The sequence below is a fragment of the Hyperolius riggenbachi genome, chromosome 2 (genome assembly GCF_040937935.1).
Source record: "Hyperolius riggenbachi isolate aHypRig1 chromosome 2, aHypRig1.pri, whole genome shotgun sequence".
Lineage (NCBI taxonomy): Eukaryota > Metazoa > Chordata > Amphibia > Anura > Hyperoliidae > Hyperolius > Hyperolius riggenbachi.
Window position 1 is genome coordinate 467,072,554 of NC_090647.1, and position 26,342 is coordinate 467,098,895.

The 26,342-nt window shown below is 47.2% G+C and overlaps 2 protein-coding genes across 9 annotated transcripts in view; one reads left to right on the forward strand and one right to left on the reverse strand.

Moving 5' to 3' along the window:
* Positions 1-6,573, reverse strand: part of TXNDC17 (thioredoxin domain containing 17) — a 27,796-nt gene extending 21,223 nt beyond the window's left edge. The window contains exon 1 of one of the 2 annotated variants that reach the window (XM_068270196.1): positions 6,360-6,573. In XM_068270196.1, coding sequence (XP_068126297.1) covers positions 6,360-6,504 — 145 coding nt within the window. In that variant the 5' untranslated portion in view covers positions 6,505-6,573. Of the gene's footprint in view, positions 1-1,015; positions 1,381-6,359 lie in introns of those variants that run through there. The other variant, XM_068270195.1, reaches the window with a different exon arrangement.
* The window catches only part of KIAA0753 (KIAA0753 ortholog), a 290,703-nt gene that overhangs the window by 211,061 nt on the left and 53,300 nt on the right, over positions 1-26,342 (forward strand). For 2 of the 7 annotated variants that reach the window (XM_068270187.1, XM_068270193.1), the window contains exons 1-3: positions 1,794-2,082; positions 7,694-7,801; positions 17,055-17,643. In XM_068270187.1, coding sequence (XP_068126288.1) covers positions 2,074-2,082; positions 7,694-7,801; positions 17,055-17,643 — 706 coding nt within the window. In that variant the 5' untranslated portion in view covers positions 1,794-2,073. The other 5 variants (XM_068270192.1, XM_068270189.1, XM_068270191.1 and 2 more) reach the window with 4 other exon arrangements.

Below are 26,342 nucleotides of genomic sequence, written 5' to 3' on the forward strand. Positions count from 1 at the left end.
CATAGTTATTTGTGTGCTAGACACTGTACATACACACGTCTATCTCATGTCACGTACTTGGCCAATACGATCTCTGGGCTTGCCTATCTCAACGACTTCTAAAGCATATTATAAGCAAAGTAAAGAAAAAAGGTTAGGCAGTTTGAGTCCGCAAGGAGAAAAGCGCAATATAAAAGTTATTTGTCTTGTCTTGTCTAAAGGGAGGGTTCAGTGTTAGGTTTAGATTTAGTAAAATATCTGTATTTCTTATCAATATTTTACTATCATTTCCATATGGGTAAATTTACCAATATCTTACTATCATCTTTTTCTGGGCGCCCAAATTTCCATACATCAGAGAAAATTGCAATACAACGATTTAACTAATAGGCAAGTTTAAAACATGCTGTAGTTACTACAGTATGTGTGAAACTTGCCTATTAGTTAAATCGTTGTATTGCAATTTTCTCTGATGTAAGGAAATGTAGTTCTTTAAAATGTAAAAAGTAAATGTATTTTTAACTGCCTCAAAGTATAAGACCATATATGAGATTGTTTTCCCCCCAGCCTGGCTGCAAATCCCATATCATAATTCTGAGGAATCTACTAGGACTGTCTACTACACAGACAAACAAACACCTTTCCCAGCTTTTCAAGCAAAGGGATTCTAATAATGTAGTGTAATATGCTAGCAGCTGTGGTGGCAGTGGCGTAGCTAAGGAGCTGTGGGCCCCCGATGCAAGTTTTACAATGGGGCCCCCCAAGCACTCTATACATAACAATTTATACGGCGCACCAAAATCTGCCAATGGCAACTACAGTGTCAGAGGTGCAAGAAGGGGATGGGGAACAGTTTGTTAATGATTACCACTATTCAAAGTATCTACAGAAGTCATTATTATGAGCATAGGACCAATAGAGAGCTAATTCTGTAGTTAAGGGAGGGCCCTTCGGGGCCCCTCTGGCCCAAGGGCCCCGATGCGGTCGCTACCTCTGCACCCCCTATTGCTACGCCCCTGTGTGGTGGGTACAATACCTTTCACACAGTCCGGACACCAGCTCTCCCCCGCCTCATCCTTGTCACCAGAGAACAAAGCAAAGGCTGCTTTCCCCTTCACCTTCTCCTCCTCCTTCACATACTCCTCAAAGCCATGCACCTTCACCTCAGTGTAGTTAGCCATGGCTGACAACTCGGAGCAAGAAATAGCTGAGAGTAGCAGATAATGCTACTTCCTGACCCCGCATCCACGTGGGCAGAGCTAACACAGCAGCCTATTTCATTTCGATACTAAATGCTGCCATCTTTAGTCTGGGCAGCGTTATCAGCGTACTAGACGTGCACATCACAAGCAGGCGTTTTCTAGCGAAGCCCTGGCGGCCTTGTTTACTTGGGTATGTGAAAATGGATTTATAAAAAGTAATAATTTGTCACTAACCGAGCAGTTTAATGAACCTGTTCATGGTGTAAAGGGGCGTTTGTCACTTATTTACATAATTCAGTGTGAAAAGAATGACTGAATAATGTAACAAAAATCCCGCTTTTTGCCCAGTTATTCGCGCCGCGCACGGAAGACAGCCTGCTAAGTTTGGTCCATCCAGTGACCTGTAGTGGGAGAAATGTTGTCATGGCGCTGGTTTTAACTGTTTTATGAAGTGCGGAAGGGGAGGCTACTATGCTGTAATGCTGAGTGGACTACGGTGACAGCCGCGAGCAGGTAATATACTGACATACAGCATGTACCTGGGAACAGAGGCCGTGTTAACCACCAGTTCTATGGTCTGGAGATAAACGGCATCATACCAGGTCTACCGGATTGTAACACTGAACAAGGACAGATTGACACTATGTTGACTGTTTATTTGTTCTACTGCTTTGCTATGCTTTAGTTTAGATAGAACATCTGAGCGCTTGAGTCCCCAGCTGGCTCTTCATTTACAGATAGCAACAGGTTGTGGCACCCAACTAGATGCCCTGTGGAGAAATCTTTCATTCATCCTTGGCATGATATTTCCATAGGAAAAACATTGACTTGGACTTTTTTTGCACTGTCGGATTTGCTCGGTTCAAAGGAGGTTAAAACCCTAGTTATTGGAATGCGTATGGTAATATTGATTAGCAATTCACAAAGTTTTCTGCTCTGCAAATTCTTACTTTTTGCAATAAAAAATCAAATGTGTTCCTCCCACCCCATGGCACCTCCGTTGTCATTGTGTTTCTATCACCTGGGAATGCAAGTCATTCTTTACAGTCTTTGTTGTTTTGGGGTTTGCAGCAGCTCTTGGGGTGCCTGTAATCTCTACCTTACACAACATATACAGATGGGACATCCAGTAGTGATGGGTCGTTCGCGAACGAGCCGGCTCTAAGAGCCGGCTCTTTGCTGTGAACGACAAGAGCCGGCTCTCAGTTTTAAAAGAGCCGATGCCTCAGCCGCCCCACACAGCTCTGCTTTGCTGTGTAATAAAGGGCGCTGAGGCATGCTGGGAGATGTAGTCCTGTAGTCGCAGCTTGTAGGAGTGTATGGGGCAGAGCAGAGCAGTAGCAGGAGGGATTGCCCCAGTCAGAGAAGCAGTCTGGAGTTGTCATGGAGACGGGGGCGGGGCTTTTACTCCGATTCTAAGTGGTGTCCAGTGATATTTAATGAAGAGCCGATTGAGAGCCGTAAGAGCCGGCTCTTTAATGGGAGCCGATTCAGAAGAGCCGATTCTCTGAGAAGAGCCGGAATTCCCATCACTAACATCCAGTGCACAATGCCTGCAAAGTAGCACAGGATACTTTCTCCCTCCCAAAATTCCCCCCTTTTATGGATGGTGGCAAAGATGGTTTGGGTAGACATGGTGCTGCATTTTTTTTTGAATAGTTCATCTAAAGTTGACCATACATTTAGCAATGTATGGGCAGATTGACGAAGAGACAGATCTCTCTCTGAATGAATGTGATCAGACAGAGAACTGTTGGCTGCCCATACACAAATTCTTGTTCGATTTCAGCATGAAATGTCTCAGGAATCGGCCTTGTGAGGCCCGGTACCCATGCATTCAAATCTCACGACTGTCCAGCTGTGCCAGGCCTCGTCCATCACTTCCACATGAGTGCCACATCACCACCAAATCAGTGCCTTGCATAGCATGTGGCACGTGTGTGATATCACACGCCCGGTGGCGAAGAAGCAGTAAACGAGACCAGAAACAGCTAAACCATTGAGGCAGCTGGAGCAGGTGAGATTTGACTTCATGGGCCTGGGGGGGGTTCGTCACGTATGTCGTGCCGTTATGTACATGATCGACCACATTGGCCTGAGGTTTCTGTCTACATGGATGACAATAGCTGTCTTTTACTGTCATTGAAACATTTTTTAAAAACTGTTAATGCCCAATGTTCGTCTCTGATGATCGTAGTCGAGCATGTGTACAGAGTTGTCCCTTAAAGTGAGTCTGAAGCGAAATAAAGAAAAACAGCACTTGCCTAAGGAGAGAAAGGCTCTGGGTCCTATAGAACCTTCCCGTTCCTCTCCTGGTCCCCGCGTTCTAGCTCTGGCTCCCCCGTTAGCAGTCTCCAACCGATGGGTCTCTCTGCCACTGCCTGAAGCTTCGGAAGTCTTCAGGAGCCCAAGTGATGGGCTGCTCCATACTGCGCATGTGCGAGTGCGCTCTCTTGCACCTATGCAGTATGGAGCTGCCCGAGTGCTTCTGCCTGAGCCTCCTGTGGCAGGGGACTTGTGTGGGGAGCCATCGAGGGAACAAGGGGACCGTGAGAGGAACCAAAAGGACCCAGAGCCTTCTCCCTCCTTAGGTGATTTTTTTGTTGTTTTTTTTCGCTTCAGACTCCCGTTAAGCTTACTGAAAAAAGCACTGTATGGTAGTAGATAGCACTGAAAGGCTCCCATGTGTCCTACCAAGACATAGGCTATCATTCATGAACAGGCTGTCGGTAAAGAGAATCAGTGCGGGAAAACACCGCTGGCGGATTTTTAGACTTCTGGGTGGGCATTCATAAAGATGTATCCGTGTGCGGAAGCAGTGCGGAGATTCCCCGAGCTAAGCTGGCGGTAGACAGGCGGTAGGCTTGCGGAGACACGGAAGCTGCCGAGTTGATACATTTCTCAGTGTTCCGCTCTGCTGCAGCTGCCTGGGAGGTCTGTGTGTCTCCATTCATTTACATTGATATCGCCACATCAGAGGGAGCGGAACTTCCCGACCTCACACCGCTTGCGGTGATCTTTATGAATGAACATTTTGCTACATTTGTACCGATAATCACCGCACAAGGCGATGATTTATCACTCTGCTCGGTAGTGTCATTTTTCCATGCGGAAAGAGGCTTTATGAATGCTGACTTTGCCGAGTGGTCGGTAAAGTCAGCTGTTTTAAGCATTTCCGCATGGGGAAATGCTTTATGAATGATAGCCATTGTTTCCATTGAATATACATGACCTCTTTCATGCCCCCTGCTGCTGCATCAGTGCCTCACATCCAGTGCTGTCAGTAGAGTGATGCCTTCTGGCTCTGTTTAGAATTAGAAACAGCTGAGCACTTGCGTTCTTTCCAGAACTTGGCTGAATTACAAAAATTGTGCAGAATGGACTAGTGGCATTGAAATGTATGCTAGACCTCTGTAACAGGAAGTACATGCACTGTGGTATTATATACTTTTAAATAACGTTACACTGTATGCTCTATACATACTACCAATATAGACAGCACTTAGAACAGCTGTGGTTGACTCACAGTGATGAATGGCAGGATTACATTTTCATTGGAATGTGATTATAAGTTTGTTCTAGATCTGTCCGGATTCTTTGTATACTGTGCTAGTATGTTACTGAAACTGTTCTTGCATAATTCTCATATAGATTAAAGTGGAACTAAACTCAGAACTTTCTCTCTGCTGTAACAGATCAACACAACAGATCAACACACACAAAAAGTCTTAATTACAATCTATGGAAATAAAACAACCTCTGAACTTTTAACTTAGTTTTACTTTTCAGGGAACACTAAAAAGTTTAAAGGAAACCAAAGACCAGGGGAAAAAAAAGTTTTATACATACCTGGGGGCAAGAGAAGAGCACCCTCCACGTATCTCTCTTTGTTTTGTTTTTTTGCCATTAATTTGATAGCATACTTTAAGGGCTGGAACCCACAGGAGCGCTTTTGGCAGCGTTTTGGCAGCACTGCGATACGCTAGCAGTTTGCCAAAACGCTGGGCTAATGTTAATGGATGGGGCAACTTCCACAGGAGCGTTTGCGTTTCCCAGAAACGCAAACGCAGGACCTGCAGCATTTTGGGAGCGTTAGCGCTTCAATGTAAAGTATTGAACCGCTAGCGGAAACGCTCAGCAAAACCTAAACTGAGCGGTTTTGCTAGCGTTTTGCGGTTCAGCACACTGTAACAAAATGAAAAATAATTCACAGGACCAATCAGGATAAAAACGCAAAACGCAAAACGCTAGGCACCCGCTGGGGAAAAAAATACAATGTTGCAAAACACGACCCAAAACGCGCATGAATCCGCTTGCAAACCGCTCAGACAAAACGCTAGCGGTTGCGTTTTGCGTTTGCGGTTTTCAATGGGTTCCAGGCCTAATTCCGCATTGCCAGTTATGCTATAGGAGTGCTTGTGCAGCTGCCAGCCACTTTGATTCTGGCTGTTTTCAGCAAGGACTAAGGGTAGAAATGACAGGTCCTTAGTCACCTACCACCTTGCTTTTGGAGATGTGTGGACAACACTGAGGAGAGCTCCTGCTGTGTTCCTCAGTGTCATACTGCAATGGGTCGGATTGGAATAAGGGCTGGAACCCACTAGAGTGCTTTTTTTACCTATTAGGGATCGCATTAAATCACTAGCAATTTCCCTAAACGCTCTGCCATTGTAAATACATGTAGCAAATTCCACAATATATATAGTTATAGCACATTTTACTCTGTGAGAAATGTACTTTTTACCTACCTGTATATGTTTTCATGTATTTTATTATTATTTTTTTACGGTAGTGGTCCTTTAAAGGAAAAATAGATCGGCCTAAGGCTTGGTTCTCCCATAAATCTGTACATTTCCGTTCTAGTCACTGGACTAAACATGGACAGATTTATGTGTGAACACAGCCATACAAACACATACAAAACTGATGCCAACTGTCAACATTTTACAGGACAGGACTGGACACCTTTTTTGTGTGAACCCAGCCTAAATGTCCCTCCTAGTTGTTTATACATTATAAGGATTATTCAAAATAAATACATAAATATCTAAAACAAAAGGAACAAAAGTTAAACCAAACACTCGAGTGTAGACCTGTAACGTGTGATTACTGGTAATATCTAGGTGCTATGCCTGTCTTTTGCATCTGTATAATTAGCAGCTGAGCAGAGTACATTACCTTTGGCACATTGTGGGCACCAGCTCACCCCTTCCTTATTCTTGTCACCACAGAACAGCGCAAACACTTTCTTCCCTGTGTGCTTCTTTATCTCCCTTGTGTACTCATCATATCCATGAACCGGTATCTCTGTATAGTTCGCCATGGCTGGGAGCTCATTACACACTGAGCTGCTGATCTGTCATTATATATATATATACACACAATACCTGCTGAGTGTTTCCTGACTGCACTGTCACAAGGGCAGTGTCATCAGGAGGCTGATATTATGCAAATTCCTTTGTTATTGTAGTTAGGACAATAACATAATACAATAAACATAAAAGCTTGACTGGGCAGGGTTCTTTCCTCCTCCTGTGTCATTGTTTCTACTTGTTATACATGCAGGCCTGCAATCTGCGCCTCTGTTTATTATATATAGCACAATATAATATGTTGTCAGCTTTTTAGTTAAAAGATAATAATAATGTTTTCTTGCGTTACATAATATTTGCTACAGGACTGAGTTTTAATTGTTTTTCCAGTAAAAATGTTTGATTTATTGGGAGGTTAAAAAGCAGGAGACAAAGTATGACAATCAGGGCTTGTTTCCATATTTTAGCCACGCTTATGGAAACGCGTTCGTAGAGACATCAGACAACGCATAAACTGCACTATCTGCTGTTTCCATTTATGCGCTGCAATTCACCACTGATTCGCAGCACATGGTTGCCTGCATTTTGGGGCAATTGCGCCTGCAGTCCCACTCTTTATAATGATTGGGATCACAAGTGCCGCCCCCAGGAGAGTCACGTGCAACACAGAGCTGCACTTATGCATGGCTCATGTGCTGCACTAAAAAAAAAAATTTTTTTTCCCAAATCCAGGAAGATTTCCTGCACATGGCAGATTTTGGTAATCTACAGAAAAAGCATTCTGCTCGGCAAGTGTCACCAGCTGTGGAGCAGGTCAGGCAGGAGGCTGGAAGCTGTGAGTCTTTCCACGAGTGGTGCACATGATTCTTTTTGTGTCCAGTGCTTCCCCAAAATCCCTTTATGACTGGAGAACAAAGTAGTTATGATTTGTTAGCTAATTGCCATTAGTTTATACTGTAGGTAGACCTTATTATATGTGGATATGTGATCATGGCATATAACTCGGGTAGTTCAATTTAGGAAGTTTTTAAATTAATATCTCTTTATATCTCTCTAGCTGTTAAATTCCTAACAGCTGTGTCTGGGTATTTGGGGGCATTTTACTGCAACAGATTAAAGAGCTCCTGGTTGCAATCAGCAGCTGTGTAATTGTGATGTGATGCTTTAATTGTATATTTACATTGACATTTCTCATTTTAGGATGTGAAGATGGCTCTAGGCTCTCAGGTTTATCCGAGATCTGCACAGTCAGGTCCACCTGGTACCCAACACTACATCCCACTCAGGGGCAGGGAGAAAGACACCCAGGTTTGTATATTTAGAAGGTCATACGTAATGTCTAGCTGTATCTATTATAATCCAAAGACTGATCACCAGTAAACCTGTGGTGGGAAAAAAAAACTAGAAAAGGTTAGATAATGACCTCAGTAGAGGTAATCCTCTGGATTATCCAGAGGCTTCTTCAATCCTTATCCATCCCACCACTGCTCAATAAGACCCTCCTCTTCTTCCCGCCCATGTACAAGCACGGCCGCACTAAACAGGTGCAAGTACGGCCCGCTCCTGTGGAGTCGCTCTTCCTCAGAGTAAAAAACCATGCAGGAGTGGCTTTGTGCTACTGTGTGGATAGGAGCCTAACTAGCGGCCGTGCTTGTACACAGAAGGGAGCATGGCTGCATGAACCTAATCGACAAGCCCTGGCCAGATATGTTCAGAGGGTCTCAGTGCTGGATTGCTGCGGTCAAGGAGATGGGAGAAGCCTCTTGATTATTCAGAGGCTTCCTTCTACTGAGGTAAGTATTTAACCCTAATTTCTTTTTATTTATGTTTTTCCTCCCTGTTATGCTTTAAAGCGGACCTGAATGCAGATGTTCTTCTCTGCTCTAAAAGATACACAAGAGCATAATAACCTTTAAAGAAAAAACATTTCTTTGTTACAGCTGGTACAAATCCTGCAATACATCTGCAGTGTGTATACGTCCTGCTTTCATGGAAGCAGACGTATTGTTAACACCCTGTGTCTACAAATTGACTCTCTGCCATGACATTCAGCTGACACAGCTGAGGGATCAAATTTCAACTTGTGGTTAGTTACAGATGATGGTGGATTAGACGAGCTAAACTCTCTAAATACATACATGGTGCATTTCTCTGTTTTCCTTCTGTCGTGTGCAAGAGTACAGGTCCTCCTTAAAGGGTAACTGAAGAGAGAGGTATATGGAGGCTGCCATGTTTATTTCCTTTTAAGCAATACCAGTTGCCTGGCAGCCCTGCTGATCCTCTGCCTCTATCGCTATTAGCCATAGCCCCTGAACAAGCATGCAGCAGATCAGGTGTTTCAGACTTTAAAGTCAGATCTGACAAGACTAGCTGCATGCTTGTTTCTGGTGTTATTCAGATACTACTGCAGAGAAATAGACCAGCAGGGCTGCCAGGAAACTGGTATTGATTAAAAGGAAATAAATATGGCAGCCTCCGTATACCTCTTACTTCAGTTCCCCTTTAAAGTTAATATTCCCTTCAAAAAAATTATTCTAGTTTAGGAAATTGCAAAAAGGGGTTCAAACTTGATTATCTTTGCTCTCCTGTGTTCTCATCTTGGAGAATTTACGCAACTTGCTGTCTTGACAACGACAAATGACTTGAGACATAAAACTATTTTTTAAGTTAGGGCAAGTTATTATCCCTGAGTAGCTCTTATTGCTCCCCGTTTCCTGTGCCCAGGGCTAGCATTGTGCACTACGAGTAGCTACTCATAATCAAAATTCAAATTAGATAGTGCTGCCTACGGCAGAGGGGAGGGATGTTAACTTATCTATGCTCCCACCTTAGCAAATGCGCTCCACTTGCATTCCACATTGTGTTTGATGTCACTCCTATGCATTCTCCTTCAACCCGGTAGAAGGAAGCATGGGAGTGACGTTTAGCGCATTGGCTAAGGTGGTGGCATGGGTAAGCTAACCCTCCCTCTGCCGCAGGCAATGCTGTCTAATTTAAATTTCAATTGTGAGTAGTTAAGTACTCGTAGCCAGGGCTGTGGAGTTGGAGTCGGAGCAATTTTGGGTACTTAGAGTCAGTCGGTGGTTTCATAAACTGAGGAGTCTGATGATTTTTGTACCGACTTTACAGCCCCGCTAGTAGCTACCCGTAGTGCTCAATGCTACCCAGGACTTCCTGTATATTAAACACACAAAGCTCCATGGAGTTCCTGGGTGCATCACTCCATCGGGAATAACAATAAAGATGCCAAATGTTTCCACACTATTGAAAACTGAAATTATTGTTGTTTATCTAACTGTATCTAATGTGATGGAGCTTCATGGGTATACAGGTAAATCCAGATACAGAGAATTTTAGGAGATCAGATTACCATATTCCAGGTTCCACTTATCTCTTCTCTTTCTCTGTGGAGCTGTAGAACATTTCGATATGCAGTTTTCACTGCAGGAAATCACTGATGAAATACCTTTATCTCTATTCATGCAGTATATAGTGCCAAAGTTTGTCAGTGGCATTTGTGCTATGGTGCCTTTATTCACAGCCATTCTGTAATTCCAGTTTGGCGAGCCTAGTAAACTTTAGTTAGTTAAGCCCATAAAAGTGTGTAGAAATTTTCCAGTTACTGTATGCATACTGTCCTCAGGAGTCATGGTTAACCAGTCTCAATAACAAACCTGAAATGTGAAGGCATCCATTTTTATGACTTCTGTCCTCTGGGTTGGTGACTTATAGGGGCCTGTTTATATTGCTTCTTCAATTATTAGTCCATTAAACAACTTTTCCCTTTCAAGTGGACCTGAGGTGGATTAGGGGAAAAAGACAGATAACTACCTAAGAAATTGGAAAGCCTCAGAATCCTGCAGAGGCTTACTACGTCTTAGGGGCCCCACGTTTGCTGTTCTTGGACCCCCGAAAGATCCTACAAGAGCTTGTCTGCTTATGGTGACACGCTTCTCTTAATTCACTATAATGGCCAAACTGCGCCAGCACAGTAAGCTGGAACCACTCGTGCACGAGCAGCTCTGTTACTGCGCAGGCGTGGCCACTCTTGCCCAGGGGCAGCATGGCTGCGCTTGTGCATGAGGAGGAACATGGTGGTGGCCTTCAGGAAGGTCCTGGGCACAGGCATTTGGGGTGAGGATGACACAGGATGCCTCTGGCGGATCCAGAGGCTTCCCTCTTCCTAGGTAAGTATCTCTCTTCTGTGTTCTGCATCGAGCAATACAAAGCTAATGGAGGTGGTGGCATTTCAGACAGGAAACACGCTGCTGCGATATCCCGGCTGTTTGTTTTTCCGTCAAGCTGCAATCATGCTTTCATTTGCATTTGCTGTGCACAGTTTTAGGCTTTCATGTAGGATTTGTCATTTTGTGGCGGATTACAATAGAATTGGAAGTGTGCATGCCCTACAGAAACTAGAATGGAATGCAAATGAACGGAAAAAAATCCTGGTTCACAAGTGGCCTATTGACTTACCGGTAATTACATGTAGTGGTGCATTTCTCCTGTATTGCGGTGAAATGCATGCAATTGCAGTTAGTGTGCTCTCTGCCTGTGTCGACTTTGAGGCCTTGTTTACATCATATGTGCTGCTGTGCGCATCTCTACAGTGTAATAAATATTTGTTGGTTGCTATGGGCAACAACACTACACCATTGTTCCGCACCATATCGCAGAACGTGTGATAACTTGACACTCATCACAGCAACAGCACAGGCGATAGAACTGCTTAGACATTGTCAAAGGTTAAGGTGTTCATTCGGAAAACAGATATGCAGATGTGTTCAGCAGCAATCTTATCTTCGTTTCATGTTTCGTTACCTCAGCAAAGCAATCGTCTGTCTTAAGCGTTACAGCTCTTGGTCCATCCCCTGTGAATGGTAACCAGGCTTTATCTTACAAAATCTATGATATGTTGCACTTAGGCCCAGGGCTGTGGAGTTAGAGTTGGAGTCGGAGCAATTTTGGGTACCTGGAGTCGGAGTCGTGGTTTCATAAACTAAGGAGTCGGATGATTTTTGTACAAAATCCACTGCCCTGGTAAGTATTAGACCAAGGAGTCGGAATCTGAGCCATTTTGGGTATCTGGAGTTTGAGACGGTGGTTTCATAAACTGAGGAGTCGGAGTTGGAGTTTGAGTGATTTTTACAGCCCTACTTAGGCCTATATACAGCATACAGGTAGATGACTAGACGTAAAGTTAAAGTAGAAGGGAAGTCTGAAGCTAGAATGTGGAAACTAGAAGTGGGCTCTGGAGCCCATGTTGGCTATTTTATACTAGCCACTAAAGAGTTAAATGTGACATCACCCAGCAGGGATGGATCAATAACCCATTGACTGCTATTGGCTGATAAGAACATGTTATAGCATGACAAGCACAGTCTTTACTACGCATGCATTGGAAAATTCCATTTCCCTTATTCTTAGGAGAGCATTGTTTTCTGTTCCCTGGCTATTGTTTACCTTTAGGAATTATGAAAACACCCGATATTCACCCCACAAGGCCTGGAAGTCTGTAGATCGAGCTTGATATCTGTTCTACGGCCTTGTGGAGCCAGAGCACAATGTTCTACTGAACATGGTGCTTCCAGAAATGCCTCTATTTCTCTCTAAGAGAAATTTTCCTTAAAGAGAGACTCTGCAGAGCAAGTCCTTTTACTAAACCAGTTAAGTGACTGAGGCCTCCGAATTCAAGCATATTATACTTAAATTCTAACATACCGCACGTATGGTGTGCGACACGCAATGAAGCACTGCATGCATTTTTCGGCCAAGTGCAGCGCTGACCCATTCACTGTAGTGATTGTGATCAGCAGAGCAGATGATGTGTAATCATGCACATTGCATTCCGATCGCACGGCTGTTCTGCGTTAATGTGAACAAGGCCTTAAACAGCTTTCTCCTGAAATCTGGTGGGAATTGAGTAAAGCAAGGTGGTAAAATGACCACTTCTTCCCGATTTATTTCCAGACTGGGCCACTATCGGATGGTTAGCATTATGACTCATATGTGAGAATATTGTGCCTAATCCTCACCTTCTGTGACACAGCAACTAATGTCCACTACATTCTCCATTTATTTTCCTGTAATCTCTGTTACTAATGGTGCAGCAGGGAGTCTTTAGTGATTATATGTTGAGTAGGATAATGATATGTTTCAGTAATAATGTAGCTGACAAGGCATTGTAGGTTGCATTTACATATAAGGCTTGCATGCTGCTAATTTAACATTTTATAATAAAAACCGAAGAACCTGGTTACTTAATTAAAGTGAGGTTCACTCTATAATATTCAAACAAGGTCTAGCGCTCAAGTCTCTCAGTATTATATTGCTCGTTTAAAAAAAGACCAGTGTAACCCAGTTCAAAAACCAGTGCAATTTGTCCCAAACTGTCCTTCAATCATTGACATTCTCAGGTTACGCTTACCAGATAGTATTGCTCAGCTGTGCCCAACCTACGGCCCGTGGGCCATTTGTGGCCCGCGAGGCCAGTTTCTGTGTCCCGCGCGGCAGTGTCCTGCGGAGGGGGAGGCTGGGGGAGACTGAGGAGGCTGCCCACGGAGGGGTAGAGGATCGGGTGGTATTGCGTAGTAAAGTATCGGCGTAGTCCCGCGCATACACGCTGGTATTCAGCCCCGGGTAGCGCTGGGATAGTTAGAAAGCCTCGCTCATTGGTTAGTGCAGGAACCTTCCTTCAATAGGAATTAGGCTGATTCCTATTGGAGGAAGGTTCCTGCACTAACCAATGAGCGAGGCTTTCTAACTATCCCAGCGCTACCCGGGGCTGAATACCAGCACATTCTCAAGTATGCACGGGACTACGCCGATACTTTACTACGCAATACCACCCGATCCTCTCCTCCTCGGACAGCCTCCTCAGCCCCACACAGACAGGGCAGCCTCCTCAGCCCCACACAGACAGGGCAGCCTCCTCAGCCCCACACAGACAGGGCAGCCTCCTCAGCCCCACACAGACAGGGCAGCCTCCTCAGCCCCACACAGACAGGGCAGCCTCCTCAGCCCCACACAGACAGGGCAGCCTCCTCAGCCCCACACAGACAGGGCAGCCTCCTCAGCCCCACACAGACAGGGCAGCCTCCTCAGCCCCACACAGACAGGGCAGCCCCACACAGACAGGGCAGCCCCCTCAGCCCCACACAGACAGGGCAGCCCCCTCAGCCCCACACAGACAGGGCAGCCCCCTCAGCCCCACACAGACAGGGCAGCCCCCTCAGCCCCACACAGACAGGGCAGCCCCCTCAGCCCCACACAGACAGGGCAGCCCCCTCAGCCCCACACAGACAGGGCAGCCCCCTCAGCCCCACACAGACAGGGCAGCCCCCTCAGCCCCACACAGACAGGGCAGCCCCCTCAGCCCCACACAGACAGGGCAGCCCCCTCAGCCCCACACAGACAGGGCAGCCCCCTCAGCCCCACACAGACAGGGCAGCCCCCTCAGCCCCACACAGACAGGGCAGCCCCCTCAGCCCCACACAGACAGGGCAGCCCCCTCAGCCCCACACAGACAGGGCAGCCCCCTCAGCCCCACACAGACAGGGCAGCCCCCTCAGCCCCACACAGACAGGGCAGCCCCCTCAGCCCCACACAGACAGGGCAGCCCCCTCAGCCCCACACAGACAGGGCAGCCCCCTCAGCCCCACACAGACAGGGCAGCCCCCTCAGCCCCACACAGACAGGGCAGCCCCCTCAGCCCCACACAGACAGGGCAGCCCCCTCAGCCCCACACAGACAGGGCAGCCCCCTCAGCCCCACACAGACAGGGCAGCCCCCTCAGCCCCACACAGACAGGGCAGCCCCCTCAGCCCCACACAGACAGGGCAGCCTCCTCAGCCCCACACAGACAGGGCAGCCTCCTCAGCCCCACACAGACAGGGTAGCCTCCTCAGCCCCACACAGACAGGGCAGCCTCCTCAGCCCCACACAGACAGGGCAGCCTCCTCAGCCCCACACAGAGCTGACAGCCCCCTCAGCCCCACACAGACAGGGCAGCCTCCTCAGCCCCACACAGAGCGGGCAGTCTCACACAGAAACTGGCTCACGTTCTCGCATCACAGATGATCATCTTCATTCTGTATTAAGAATAAATGTTACAAATTTGGAGCCAAATATCCAGAAATTGGTTTCTGAAAAACAGCCGCAAACTTCTCATTAAGAAAATGTGCATCAAATGGTGAGTACAACAATTCTTATATTGTCGTTTTCTTTCCATTTCCAACACCATGTTAACTGTTACTAGAAAAACGTTTAAAGTTTTACATCGAAAATTTGTATGCATGTGTTCCGGCCCTCGAGATTTTTCTTGATTTAAAGTTCGGCCCTCGGGCCAAAAAAGGTTGGGCACCACTGGACTATTGCTAATCGGTTACAGATCAGCTTATGCGCCTTTGGCCCAGCCAGTATACTTCTTCTGGTCTTTTATCCAGTGTGTTCACTTCCAAAGGTCCCTTCAGTCGCTCATGGTTATGCAAGGGAATATAAACACAAAAATATATAGTGTAGTATGTCCAACAACCACCACCAGGGGTGCGCATAGGCATGCAATGTGCTCACCGAATAGTATTGCTAATCAATTACAGATTAGCTTTACACACTTGTGGCCCAGCCAGTATGCAATGATGTCTCTTCACCAGCAAATGTCGTGGCCAATCTAAACTATCAGCAGCATCACTTTTGGCCCAGCCACAAATCCTCTACTGAACAGTGGTCTCCTCCACATAGACAGCACATGCAAAAGATAATGGGAACATTCCTTTGGTGCATTATTTCACTACAGATCCTTAGTATAGCCTTCCCAGAATGTGCATAGAGACTCTCACCTGTTTGTAATGCTGACCCACATGGAACCAGCCACAAACTCTTATGATACTCCTCTCTCAGCTTTTCCTTCTTGCCAATTGTACCTTAAAACTCAAAAACAGGCTTCCATAGCATAATACTGTTTATTCCAATAAATTTAAAAAAGTAGTGCACTTACAATTGTAGAGATTTTTTGCTCATTTATAAAATCAGTTGCAACAGTGTGACCAGCGGCTCCCGTCCTGCCAAACTGCACCCAGTTTGGAGAGCTGACTACTGTGGAGGGGGCTATATTGGGGTGGGGGCTTATACGCCGGTCAATCACTTTTTACTGGTTTCTGTGGGATAAATGAGTACCTTGGCTTATACACGGCTTGTATGTGAGTATATACGGTATGTGCTTCCCACTCAAAGTGCTGTGTTTTAGGCTCTGTTCCAACAGGAGTGGAGAAGTGACATTTTCTGTTCGTTCGCCGCTCATTGCTAACCGGACAGTGAACGGCTCCGATGTTAAACATAGGAGCCGTTCACACATGTCATGCTGCAACAGATCCGCAGAGTATGTTGCAGTAAGTGGACCGCACTTATGTGCAGACGCAATAATCCCAGACAAGTAGATGCATGTGCCCCGGGATACGCAAATCGCCGCCGTTCAGTCTCTGTATACAGGGAAGAAGCATGGGGCAGCAAAAGACCAATGGGAATCCTCAGCAACAGTGAGAATTCTCATTGATTCATGGTGAACCAATAAAAATTCTCCCTATTGCTAGGGAGAATTAGCCTAATGCAATCTATGGAGATCCCCATGCTTCTGTTGGCCTCCAGGCTGATTTCAGAGAGGGAACGATCAGCGGCTGGACAGGTGAGCGACTATCGCTGCGGGTGGAGCGGATGCCGTGTCCACTTTGCATCTGCTCTAGTGGGAACACAGCCTGAGGGCTTATTTTCACTGTGTGCCACAGCTGTTTCCAATTCGGCCCCGACACCTGTGCTGCTGCGGAGCGGCAGCCCAAATCACTTAGCTGTGCTATACACAGCTATTGGGACTCTGTTGTGTGTAGCATGTTGTCCAGAATAGCACCGCAAGGCGACATGAGTGGCAGCCCATTGCTATAATAGGCAGCGTTTCCTCGCCCGACTTGCCTGCAGGGAGACACTGCAGTTTTGAGCGTAGTGGAAACAGGTCCTAACTATTTAAGTGCTGTTCTGCTTCTATTTCTTTTTTCTGGTAGTACGTTTTATGCTTTGAATAAGTTTTTAGAGCAAAAGAAGAAATGCTGAGTTTCATGCTACTTGAAGGGTGTCTTAATGTAAATATTCAAAGCTTAGAAATACTTTTACTTTTCAGGAGATCTGAGTTGGATTAAGCAAAAATGTTGCAACGCTGACTTTTCATGTATTTAATGGAATAGGTATGAATAAAATGTCTTATTTCACAAATAATAGCTAATCAGCCTAGGCTAAACGTCACTTGGAAGGCGGGGCTACATTCAATATATAGATATGGGAAGTGGGTATCCTGAATAATTTACTGCTGTAAATGCACGCATGTCTTTGCAATCTCAGAAATGCTAATCAGCAGCGGTGTTCCAGTATAACCCATGAAAGGACTGTCACCGAGAGTTTGTTTTTAATAATCGGGCCATAAATGATGTTTTTCAGTGCATGTTTTTCTCATTGTGGAATAAAAAGCCTTATATATCTGCATTTCTCATTTCTTTCTCCTCGTCCCTCTTTATTTTAGCTACGCTTTAATTTGGATGTGATCACACACCCAGCTAATCTGGCAGCCCAGTTCTCCAACCCTTCTCCAATAATAATCCAGAAACTATCTACTCCTCCAAAGAAAGAGTTGGGTTATTTGGCTCGTGAAGATTTGCTTCGACATTCTTCATCTTCAGTGCCTTTCTCTGTTGTGTCTGAAGAACGTTTGAACCTTGCAGTCCAACTAGCAAAGCGCGATGTGAAACGGAAGCATTTAGGGGAGAAAGTGAGAGGAAGGGTGAAATCACATCCGACCAGCCAGACTTCTCCTCCATTCAGAAGAGGAGTGATCATCAGAAGTCCCGGAAGAACTATGACTAGGACTCGTGTCAAGGAGGGTAGAGCAGCTAACAATCCAATAAAGCATGAAGTGACCAAATCAGGTGCTTTAGTCTATGTATATACACCTGACAGGATCAGGAGTAACACAGGGGCATCAGACTCCCCGCCTACACATGACCCTGGACCTAGCCCAAGAAAGGGAGTGGAACAGAATGAGCATGAGGTGAAACGTCTGCAGAAGGAACTGCAGACTTACATGCAGAAAATTGAAGAACTTGCTAAGAAAGGTAAGCTAGCTGAAGAATGCTTTTAGTCATAACAGTAGTCACATAGTATAGATAGTTTTAGTCAGATAAGGTGGTGATTGAATGTCTGTGGTCTAAACTACAGAAAACTGCAGGATATCATATATTTATTCTATATCAGCATGTGTGCACTGCTTGCATTATTCAAATCACATTCACTAAACAGCTGCTGTCTCTTACCTGCAGGGCCATCCAGGAATCCCCCATCTAATGCGTTTTCTCCCCCCGGGTGTTGGCAGCAGAGCTAACTCTCACTTGCGCCTTCTGTCATGTTCTGGGTCTTTTCTTCATTCCATGGTGCTCCTCCCTGTGTCTCCTCTCCCTGTGTCATGTGACAAAAGCTGTAGGTCAAACACTAGAGATGTGGTGTGTATGCTATGCTGCCGGACCTCTAGTTTTAGACTTCTAGTTTTTTTTAGAAGACACAGGGAGATGGAGCGCCAAGGCATGGAGAAGAGCGTGGGGGATAGGTAAGAGTTAACTTTGCTGCCAACACTCTGCGTCTGTCGTCGCCAAATCAAATGCTGCTAGCAACGTGCTCAATGACAGACGCAGAGTGTTGGCAGCATAGTTAACTCTCATCTATCCCGGCAGCGCGCATTCTGCCGTGTCTGTTCTCCATGCCGCGGTGCTTCTCCTCCCTGTGTCCTCTGAAAAAAGGTAGAAGTCAAACACTTGAGGTCCAGCAGCATACACACCAGACCTCTAGTGTTTGACCTCCAGCTTTTGTCACATGACACAGACAAAAGGAACACCATGGAAAGGAGAAAAAAACCCGAACATGGTCGTGGTCAGCACCCCGGACATACTACGCTGCACATGCGCAGTATCTCCTTTAGGGCGGCTTTTGCTCGCCGGATACATTATCGGGCGTGCGCGTGTACAGCACACTGGGTCCCCAGCGAGCGCGGTCACAAGACGCCCAAGAGAACATACTGCGCATGCGATGTGGAAGCCAACTTACCTCTGGGGTTTTAAAAACACAACACAGAGGTGTGCAAAACAGGAGAGACCTCCCTAGTGGTGGGATCAGTAGTGGATGGTCCCCCCAGGTGGTGAGAGCATTTTGGGGGGCTATCTACACTGTCCCTGCCCCCCTTTGGCTTGGGGCTTACAGAGTGTGGTCTGAGGCGGTGAGAATGCCTGGGACATCAACTTTATCAGATGTTTTATGGCCACACTTACGTGTTATGTTTTTAAAGCCCCACAGGTAAGTTGGCTTCCAGGTCACAAATTAGTGGTAGGACCCCTTTCAACTCCTTGAGTACCTCAATGTTGGTGAAAGGGTCTAGAAAGGAATGCCTTTGCATGCAAACTATTTTGGAAGCAGACATCCTCCATTAGTGCAACTGAATGAATATTTCATGCAAGTTTTTTTTTATCGTTAAAGGGAACCAGAGAGGAACGGTAATAAAAAATAGAACAAGCTTTTATACGTACCTGGGGCTTCTTCCAGCCCCATAAGCCTGGATCGCTCCCACGCCGCCATCCTCCACTTCCTGTATTGGCGGTACCGGGTCCCGTCATTTCCGGCAGACGCGGCCAATTGTCTGCATCACAGGGGCTCCCTCCATACCCGTACGCATGAGGCTGCGCAGTAGGCAGCCTCATGTGTACGTATATGGAGGGAGCCCCGTGTGATGCGGACAATTGGCCGCGTCAGCTGGCCGACTCGCGGCAATGACTGGACCCGGTACCGGCGGATCCAGGCAGCAGAGGACGGCGGCGTGGGAGCGATCCGTGCGTATGGGGCTGGAGGAAGCCCCAGGTATGTATACAAGCTGTCACAGGAGCCCTAGTGGCTGACCGCACTTAGCCTTCTAAACGGTGCCAGCGCACGGATCGTGCGAACTCTGGTCGCAGTCAATGCGCAGGAACCGTTAAGAATTAGCCGCAGACAACTCAGAAGGGAGCCTGTGAGACACGGGTGATTACAACTTCACCCACTGGTTCAGAGTAAACTGCCACCACCGCGGTTACCATGGGACCATGGAGCCCACTAACTGACTAGTCCTGCGAATAAAACGATTAAACACACGATATTCTGTCTAGCCAACAACAAACAAACAGTAGCGTATCTTCAGAGACCCGGGATCAGTTCTGTGTGTGCTGATAAGCAGGGTAGCGGACAGTGAATGACTTGGAGAAAGTCGTTTATTCACGCAATATAAATAATTAATATATACAGACAATTATTAAAATCAACAATTATTAAAACAGTAATAGCCAGTATAAAAAAAAAATAAAAGAAGGGGGGAAAAATACTTAGTTCCTGGAAAGATGTCCTTTTTGTGGGAAAAACAGAGTTCTGGGTTTCAATCAAAGTTCAGAGTTCAGACCAGGTGGATGCCAGCATATCCTCAAGCTGGCACCGATGAGTTCAAAATGTTTTCAGGGTGGAGGACACTGAGTTTGGCTCCTCTGCCATTCTTATGCCCCTGATTCAGTAGGAGGGAGTGAGGGCGGGGAGCCACACACCCCCTTAGAAGATGAGATGAGCCCTCCCCTTGTCCTGGGGACTAGAAATCATATCTACCCGTATATGGGCTCTATCTCACAGAACCGTACAGGTCAGGGCAGATTTATTAACATTTTCAGGTCTGTCTCGATTTACCCAGCGCCCTGATACCAGACATGAGGGGTGGGACCCCTGTGGTATCATCAGGGCACTTTCAAACTGCCTAACTGGCAGTCCTTACCTCAGAATGTTCTGAAACTTCCTCAGAACCAGCACCGGGGCTCATGCTACACTTCCCCCACGTTTGGCGAAGCTGCCATCTCAGGAACCCCAGAAATATGACAGATCTGGGAAGTTATGGATATGCTATGAGACTCAGGTTATTCCCAGGCAAAGGCTCTTTGAAGTTTGGGGCAGCCAGCTAGGTGTCACCTCCCCTGCTGGGAGGGAGCCAGCGGGTCTGGCTTTCCCCCAACTAGATTGCTTCTGCCATGGTGCTTGTCACCTTATACCTGATGGATGGGCCATCAGCACAGCTTGAAGCCAGGGACTCTCCGGGGCAGATTAGGCTCAGGCTCATTAGCATATCAAAAGAGCCATCCAGCCTTTAGGATGGTGCTCTCTCTCTGCTAAGAAAAGGACTTCAGCTGCCCCTACACACTCAACCCAGATTGTATCGATTTGAAGCGCAATCGATGCAGGGAATCGAGTGCGATCGCTTTTTCTTCACGGGCGGTTCCAGGACGCGCCTGCGGCCCCGCAACCGTCCGTGACAGCCCTCCCCCTTGTCTGCGGCTTAGCCACACATCCGCAAGATGTGTGGCGGCGCCGCTAACCTGGCTGACGGGCCTCGAGTTGCCGGTACGGCGGGAAAACCTATTGGAGCCTGTGGCTCGGTTCCCCTGGACCGGTCGCGGTCTGCTACCCTCAGGGTTGACCCGACATGAACCGTTCTGGACAGGGCGTTTGCGCCACTGCAGTCGGACGTGGTGTCTGCCGGGACTGCTGACAACGGGCAGTGGGTTGGTTAGGTCAACAGCCAGCCCACGCAGGGTTCCCCTGCTAGGTGGCTGTGGACCTAAGGGAACCCCGCGGGAATCCCTGGACCTTCCCAGCTCCTGACAGACTGCACATGCCCTGCAGTAGTTTGCTACATCCCTGTTCATCCGGGGCCAATAAAACTGGTTCCGAATACGGGCAAGTGTCTTGCGGACACCCGAGTGCCCTGTCAGAGGATTACCATGTGCGAATTTCAGCACATGTCCCCTGAACGCACTCGGGACCACAAGCCATTTGGTATTCGCGTGGGATCTACCTGTAGGGGGCTGTACAGACTCACTGTACAGTCTCCCACCTTCCCAGTACACCTTGAAAGCGGCCCCGTCTGCGAGGGGCTCAGCGGCTTGCTGCCTGAGCACCTCCAGGCTTGGGTCACGTAGTGCGGCTGAGAATACGGCGCTGTCAGTTTCAGCCAACTGGCTCATGTCACACGAGGCCAGCGGCTGAAAGGTCTTATCCCTGCGGTCAGAGGAGGGGGAGGAGGCCGGAACCCCCTCCACCTGTTCTGAGCTCGGGTTCTGAGCAGTGCAGCTGCGCGGTACTGCTAGCACAGGTACACTGTCCGAATGGCACAGACGGACATTACTCAAATCATCATTGCATGCAGTAATGACATTGACAGGTATAGACATTTTTTTCACAATCAAAGTTTATTGCAGCAAAAGAAAAACAGTAAGTAGACATAAGCAACTTAGCATAGTCACATCGTTCAATACAGTAGTTCAATTCACTTATATAATAAACCAGATAATGCTAGTTATTAAATATCTCGTTAAACAACTTATTGCATGTCTGAGGAAAACATTTATCTACATACATTATGTAGGTTCCCTACTCTCACACCGGTAGGAATTCACGCTCCAAAGATGGTTTGAGGGGCAGGTAAGATTGAGTTGAGAGGGTTTGTCATAGGAAGGAAATGGTAGGGGGGGGGGGGGGGGTCAGACCCTTCTGTTGTCACTCATATATTGTTTGTATTCCTCTGATTGTTGGAAGTCATTCCAAATTGACCATGTCATAGTGTATTGCTCTGACCTATCTTGTGATGTAAGTATCATATGTTCCATAGTTTCAATCTGCTCTATTCTCCTAAGCCATGATTGAATTGAAGGGGGCACCGAAGATTTCCACTGCAAGGGGATCATTGCCCTGGCGGCATTGATGAGGTGTATGGTCACCGATTTCTTGTAAGTCTTGAGGGATTCGTGTGTATTGTGTAATAAGAAATGGGCAGGTTGAAAGGGGATGAGTTCACCTGTGATTTTGCCAATTATTTTGTGAACTAAGGACCAAAACCCCAACAAGGATGGGCAGGACCAAAAGATATGAAATATATCTCCTCCACTTGCTCCGCAGCGCCAGCAAGCATCTGGAGATGCAGGGAAGATCTTATGGAGAGTAGAAGGGGTCCTGTACCATCTAGTCAGGATCTTAAATCCCAGCTCTTGCGTGTTGACATTTAGTGATCCTTTGTGGGATAACAAGAATATTTTTTGCCATTGATCCGGATCAATTTCTTCCCCAAAATCTTTTTCCCATAATTCTTGGTATTTTGTCTTGGATGAGACTGTTGGGGTCAAAAGCATATGGTATAGAGTGGAAACTATATGTCTATGCTGAGTGAGATTTATGAGTAGGTTTTCAAACGGTGATAATAGAGCAGTACACTTATTAATTTTCAGAATTGATTGTATGAAGTGTCTGATTTGGAAATATTGCCAATTAGTAATTGTGCTGATCTCATTCAGCAGAGACATTTCTTGTATAGATTTAACCCTGCCCTGTGTTATGAAATCTTTCACTCTCGGATGGCTTTTCTTACTCCAAGATAGGAGAAAGGGGATGTCTTTAGCTGGTGCGAAGTCGGGGTTATCGTTGAGAGGGGTAAGAGGACCTGGAAGCTTCAGAAGTCCCAGCATTGGGAGCCATTTCCTCATGGTTTTCACTGAGGCTGCAATGAGGGGGCTTTGCCAGGTTGTTTGAGTTTTTGCGGGGCAGTTGAACCATCCTAGAGATGCTGGTATACAGTTGGTCGTCTCTTGCTCTTAGACATTTTTTCATTACAGACAGGTTGTACAGTAAACTCAGGTACAGTTACAGCATCATCACAACAGACAGTCTGTACATCAAACTCAGGTGCCTTTGAAGCAAGCACTATTGAACCTGGTACCCTTGAACTGGGCACATTCAACCCGCCTCCCCCTGGTGCTCCCCCAAGTGTATAAAGTACCTGGTGGTGGGTGGAGAGTCCGTCTCCTTCCGTGAGCGACAAGGCGGTCGTGGCAGGTACATAGTAGGACACAAGCTTGCCCAAATCAGTCCCCAGCAACACAGGGACTGGGAGATCCTTCATAACCCCAACAACCCTTTCGTGGATCCCTAATCCCCAATCCAGCTTCACTGTCGCGTGGGCTATGTGAAAAAGGGTGCCCTCTACTCCAGTAAGGGCAAGGGATCGGCTGGAGCTGATGCTCTCCTTTGGCACAAGGTGTGAGTGAACTAACGTGATGTCAGCTCCGGTGTCTCGAAATCCAGTGACAACTTTGCCGTTCACTCTAACAAGTTGCTGCTGGTCGGTTCGGTCGCGGATTTCCTTTCCGCGGGCAAACAGGACAAAATCTGATGATCCAGGCTGTGGTTCGCTGGCGGGTTGCCTCTGCTGTGGGTGAGGTGCAGGTGATGCAGATGATCCAGGTGCTGGTGGTGTCTGTCTCCGCTCCGGGCAGTCGAATTTCATGTGTCCGGGCTGGCGGCAGTAGTGACAGGTGACCTCTCCAGGCGCTGCAGGCCTGGGTGCAGCAGCTGCGCTGGGTGGCCTCTGTGGCGGACGGCTCACAGGGGCAGGAGAGTCTGCCAGAGTATTGGGCTGACCTCCTCTCCAGCTGGATGGGACAGTTCTGCGTGTATCAGACACCCGGGTAGTTGCAAAAGTCTCAGCAAGGTCTGCAGCGACAGTGGCTGAAGCCGGCCTGCGTTCTAACACAAACTGTCGTACATCAGCAGGGCAAATGTTCAGAAATTGTTCGAGGACTATCAAGTCCTCCAGGACGCCATAAGACCCTTTGGTGAGGCCCAGAGTCCACTGGCGGAGTGTGGTGAGCAAGCTGCTGACCACATCTCGGTACGAATCAGAAGACTTTTTCTGCCAGGCCCTGAATTTCTTCCGATAGGCTTCTGGCGTCAGCTGGTACTTAGTAATGATAGCGTCTTTTATAGCAGCATAATCATTATCCTTCTCCGCAGGCAATTCTGCGAAGGCATCAAGCGCTTTGTAGCGCAGCAAAGGTGTCAGATGTCTGGCCCACTGGTCTTGGGACAGACGATACTGACGGCATGCTTTTTCAAAAGACCGCAAAAACAAGTCAATGTCTGTGTCTTTCTCAATATTAGCAAATTTAAATTTTGCACTTACGGGTGCTGCAACTCCTTCAGCAGGGAGGCTGGGCGGCGAACTCCGGCTGGCCTGTTGAACCTTTGCCATGTTGAGCTCATGCTGTCGTCTCTCCCGCGCCTCTGCAGATTGGCGCTCCCGTTCTCGCTCAGCGGCATCCATCTCTGCGTGGCGTTCTGCGGCTGCAGCAGCAGCGGCTTGCCGCTCCCGTTCCTCCCGCATTTGGCGCTCTGTCCGCGCTTCTGCAGATTGGCGCTCCTCACGCATGTACTGCAGGTACTTGTCCAGGTCAGTGTCCATCAGCTTTTGTAATGCCTGCTGCATTAGCGGATCAGTACAAACGGACAGTCCAGTACTGGCCGGTTCCAGGCGAGTACTTAGAAAATCTGGGCTTGGGGTCCACACTGACATTCTCCTGCGTAACTGTTGCAGCAGGGCCCGCAGGATGCTCAACCTCCGTATGCGCAGAATCTTCAGTTTCTGGTTCCCCTTGACTTGGGTCAGATGGGCTGGTATCCACTTCAGCGGACACCCCCGGCTCCCGCAGTTGCTGGGTATCCCATTGAAACAATTCCGTTACCAGGTCCCGTTGTGTCTTGCGGCCGACATCAATGCCTCTCTCTTGGCAAAGATTTTGCAGGTCCGCCAGGCACATTTTCTTGTAGTTCCCGGACATTTCCATGCCAAATAAAATAAAACTTTTGGGGAGGGGTACTGGCTACACAGTCTCTCTGTATATATAAAAAATATATTGCCTTCCAGCTACACCAACGAATTAGTTCGTTTCTTGATAGCGCTAGCGCTATCTTAGATACTTTCAGCACAACACAGGTCCCAACCGCTGCCTAACACTGTCACAGGAGCCCTAGTGGCTGACCGCACTTAGCCTTCTAAACGGTGCCAGCGCACGGATCGTGCGAACTCTGGTCGCAGTCAATGCGCAGGAACCGTTAAGAATTAGCCGCAGACAACTCAGAAGGGAGCCTGTGAGACACGGGTGATTGCAACTTCACTCACTGGTTCAGAGTAAACTGCCACCACCGCGGTTACCATGGGACCGTGGAGCCCACTAACTGACTAGTCCTGCGAATAAAACGATTAAACACACGATATTCTGTCTAGCCAACAACAAACAAACAGTAGCGTATCTTCAGAGACCCGGGATCAGTTCTGTGTGTGCTGATAAGCAGGGTAGCGTACAGTGAATGACTTGGAGAAAGTCGTTTATTCACGCAATATAAATAATATATACAGACAATTATTAAAATCAACAATTATTAAAACAGTAATAGCCAGTATAAAAAAAAATAAAAGAAGGGAGAAAAATACTTAGTTCCTGGAAAGATGTCCTTTTTGTGGGAAAAACAGAGTTCTGGGTTTCAATCAAAGTTCAGAGTTCAGACCAGGTGGATGCCAGCATATCCTCAAGCTGGCACCGATGAGTTCAAAATGTTTTCAGGGTGGAGGACACTGAGTTTGGCTCCTCTGCCATTCTTATGCCCCTGATTCAGTAGGAGGGAGTGAGGGCGGGGAGCCACACACCCCCTTAGAAGATGAGATGAGCCCTCCCCTTGTCCTGGGGACTAGAAATCATATCTACCCGTATATGGGCTCTATCTCACAGAACCGTACAGGTCAGGGCAGATTTATTAACATTTTGAGGTCTGTCTCGATTTACCCAGCGCCCTGATACCAGACATGAGGGGTGGGACCCCTGTGGTATCATCAGGGCACTTTCAAACTGCCTAACTGGCAGTCCTTACCTCAGAATGT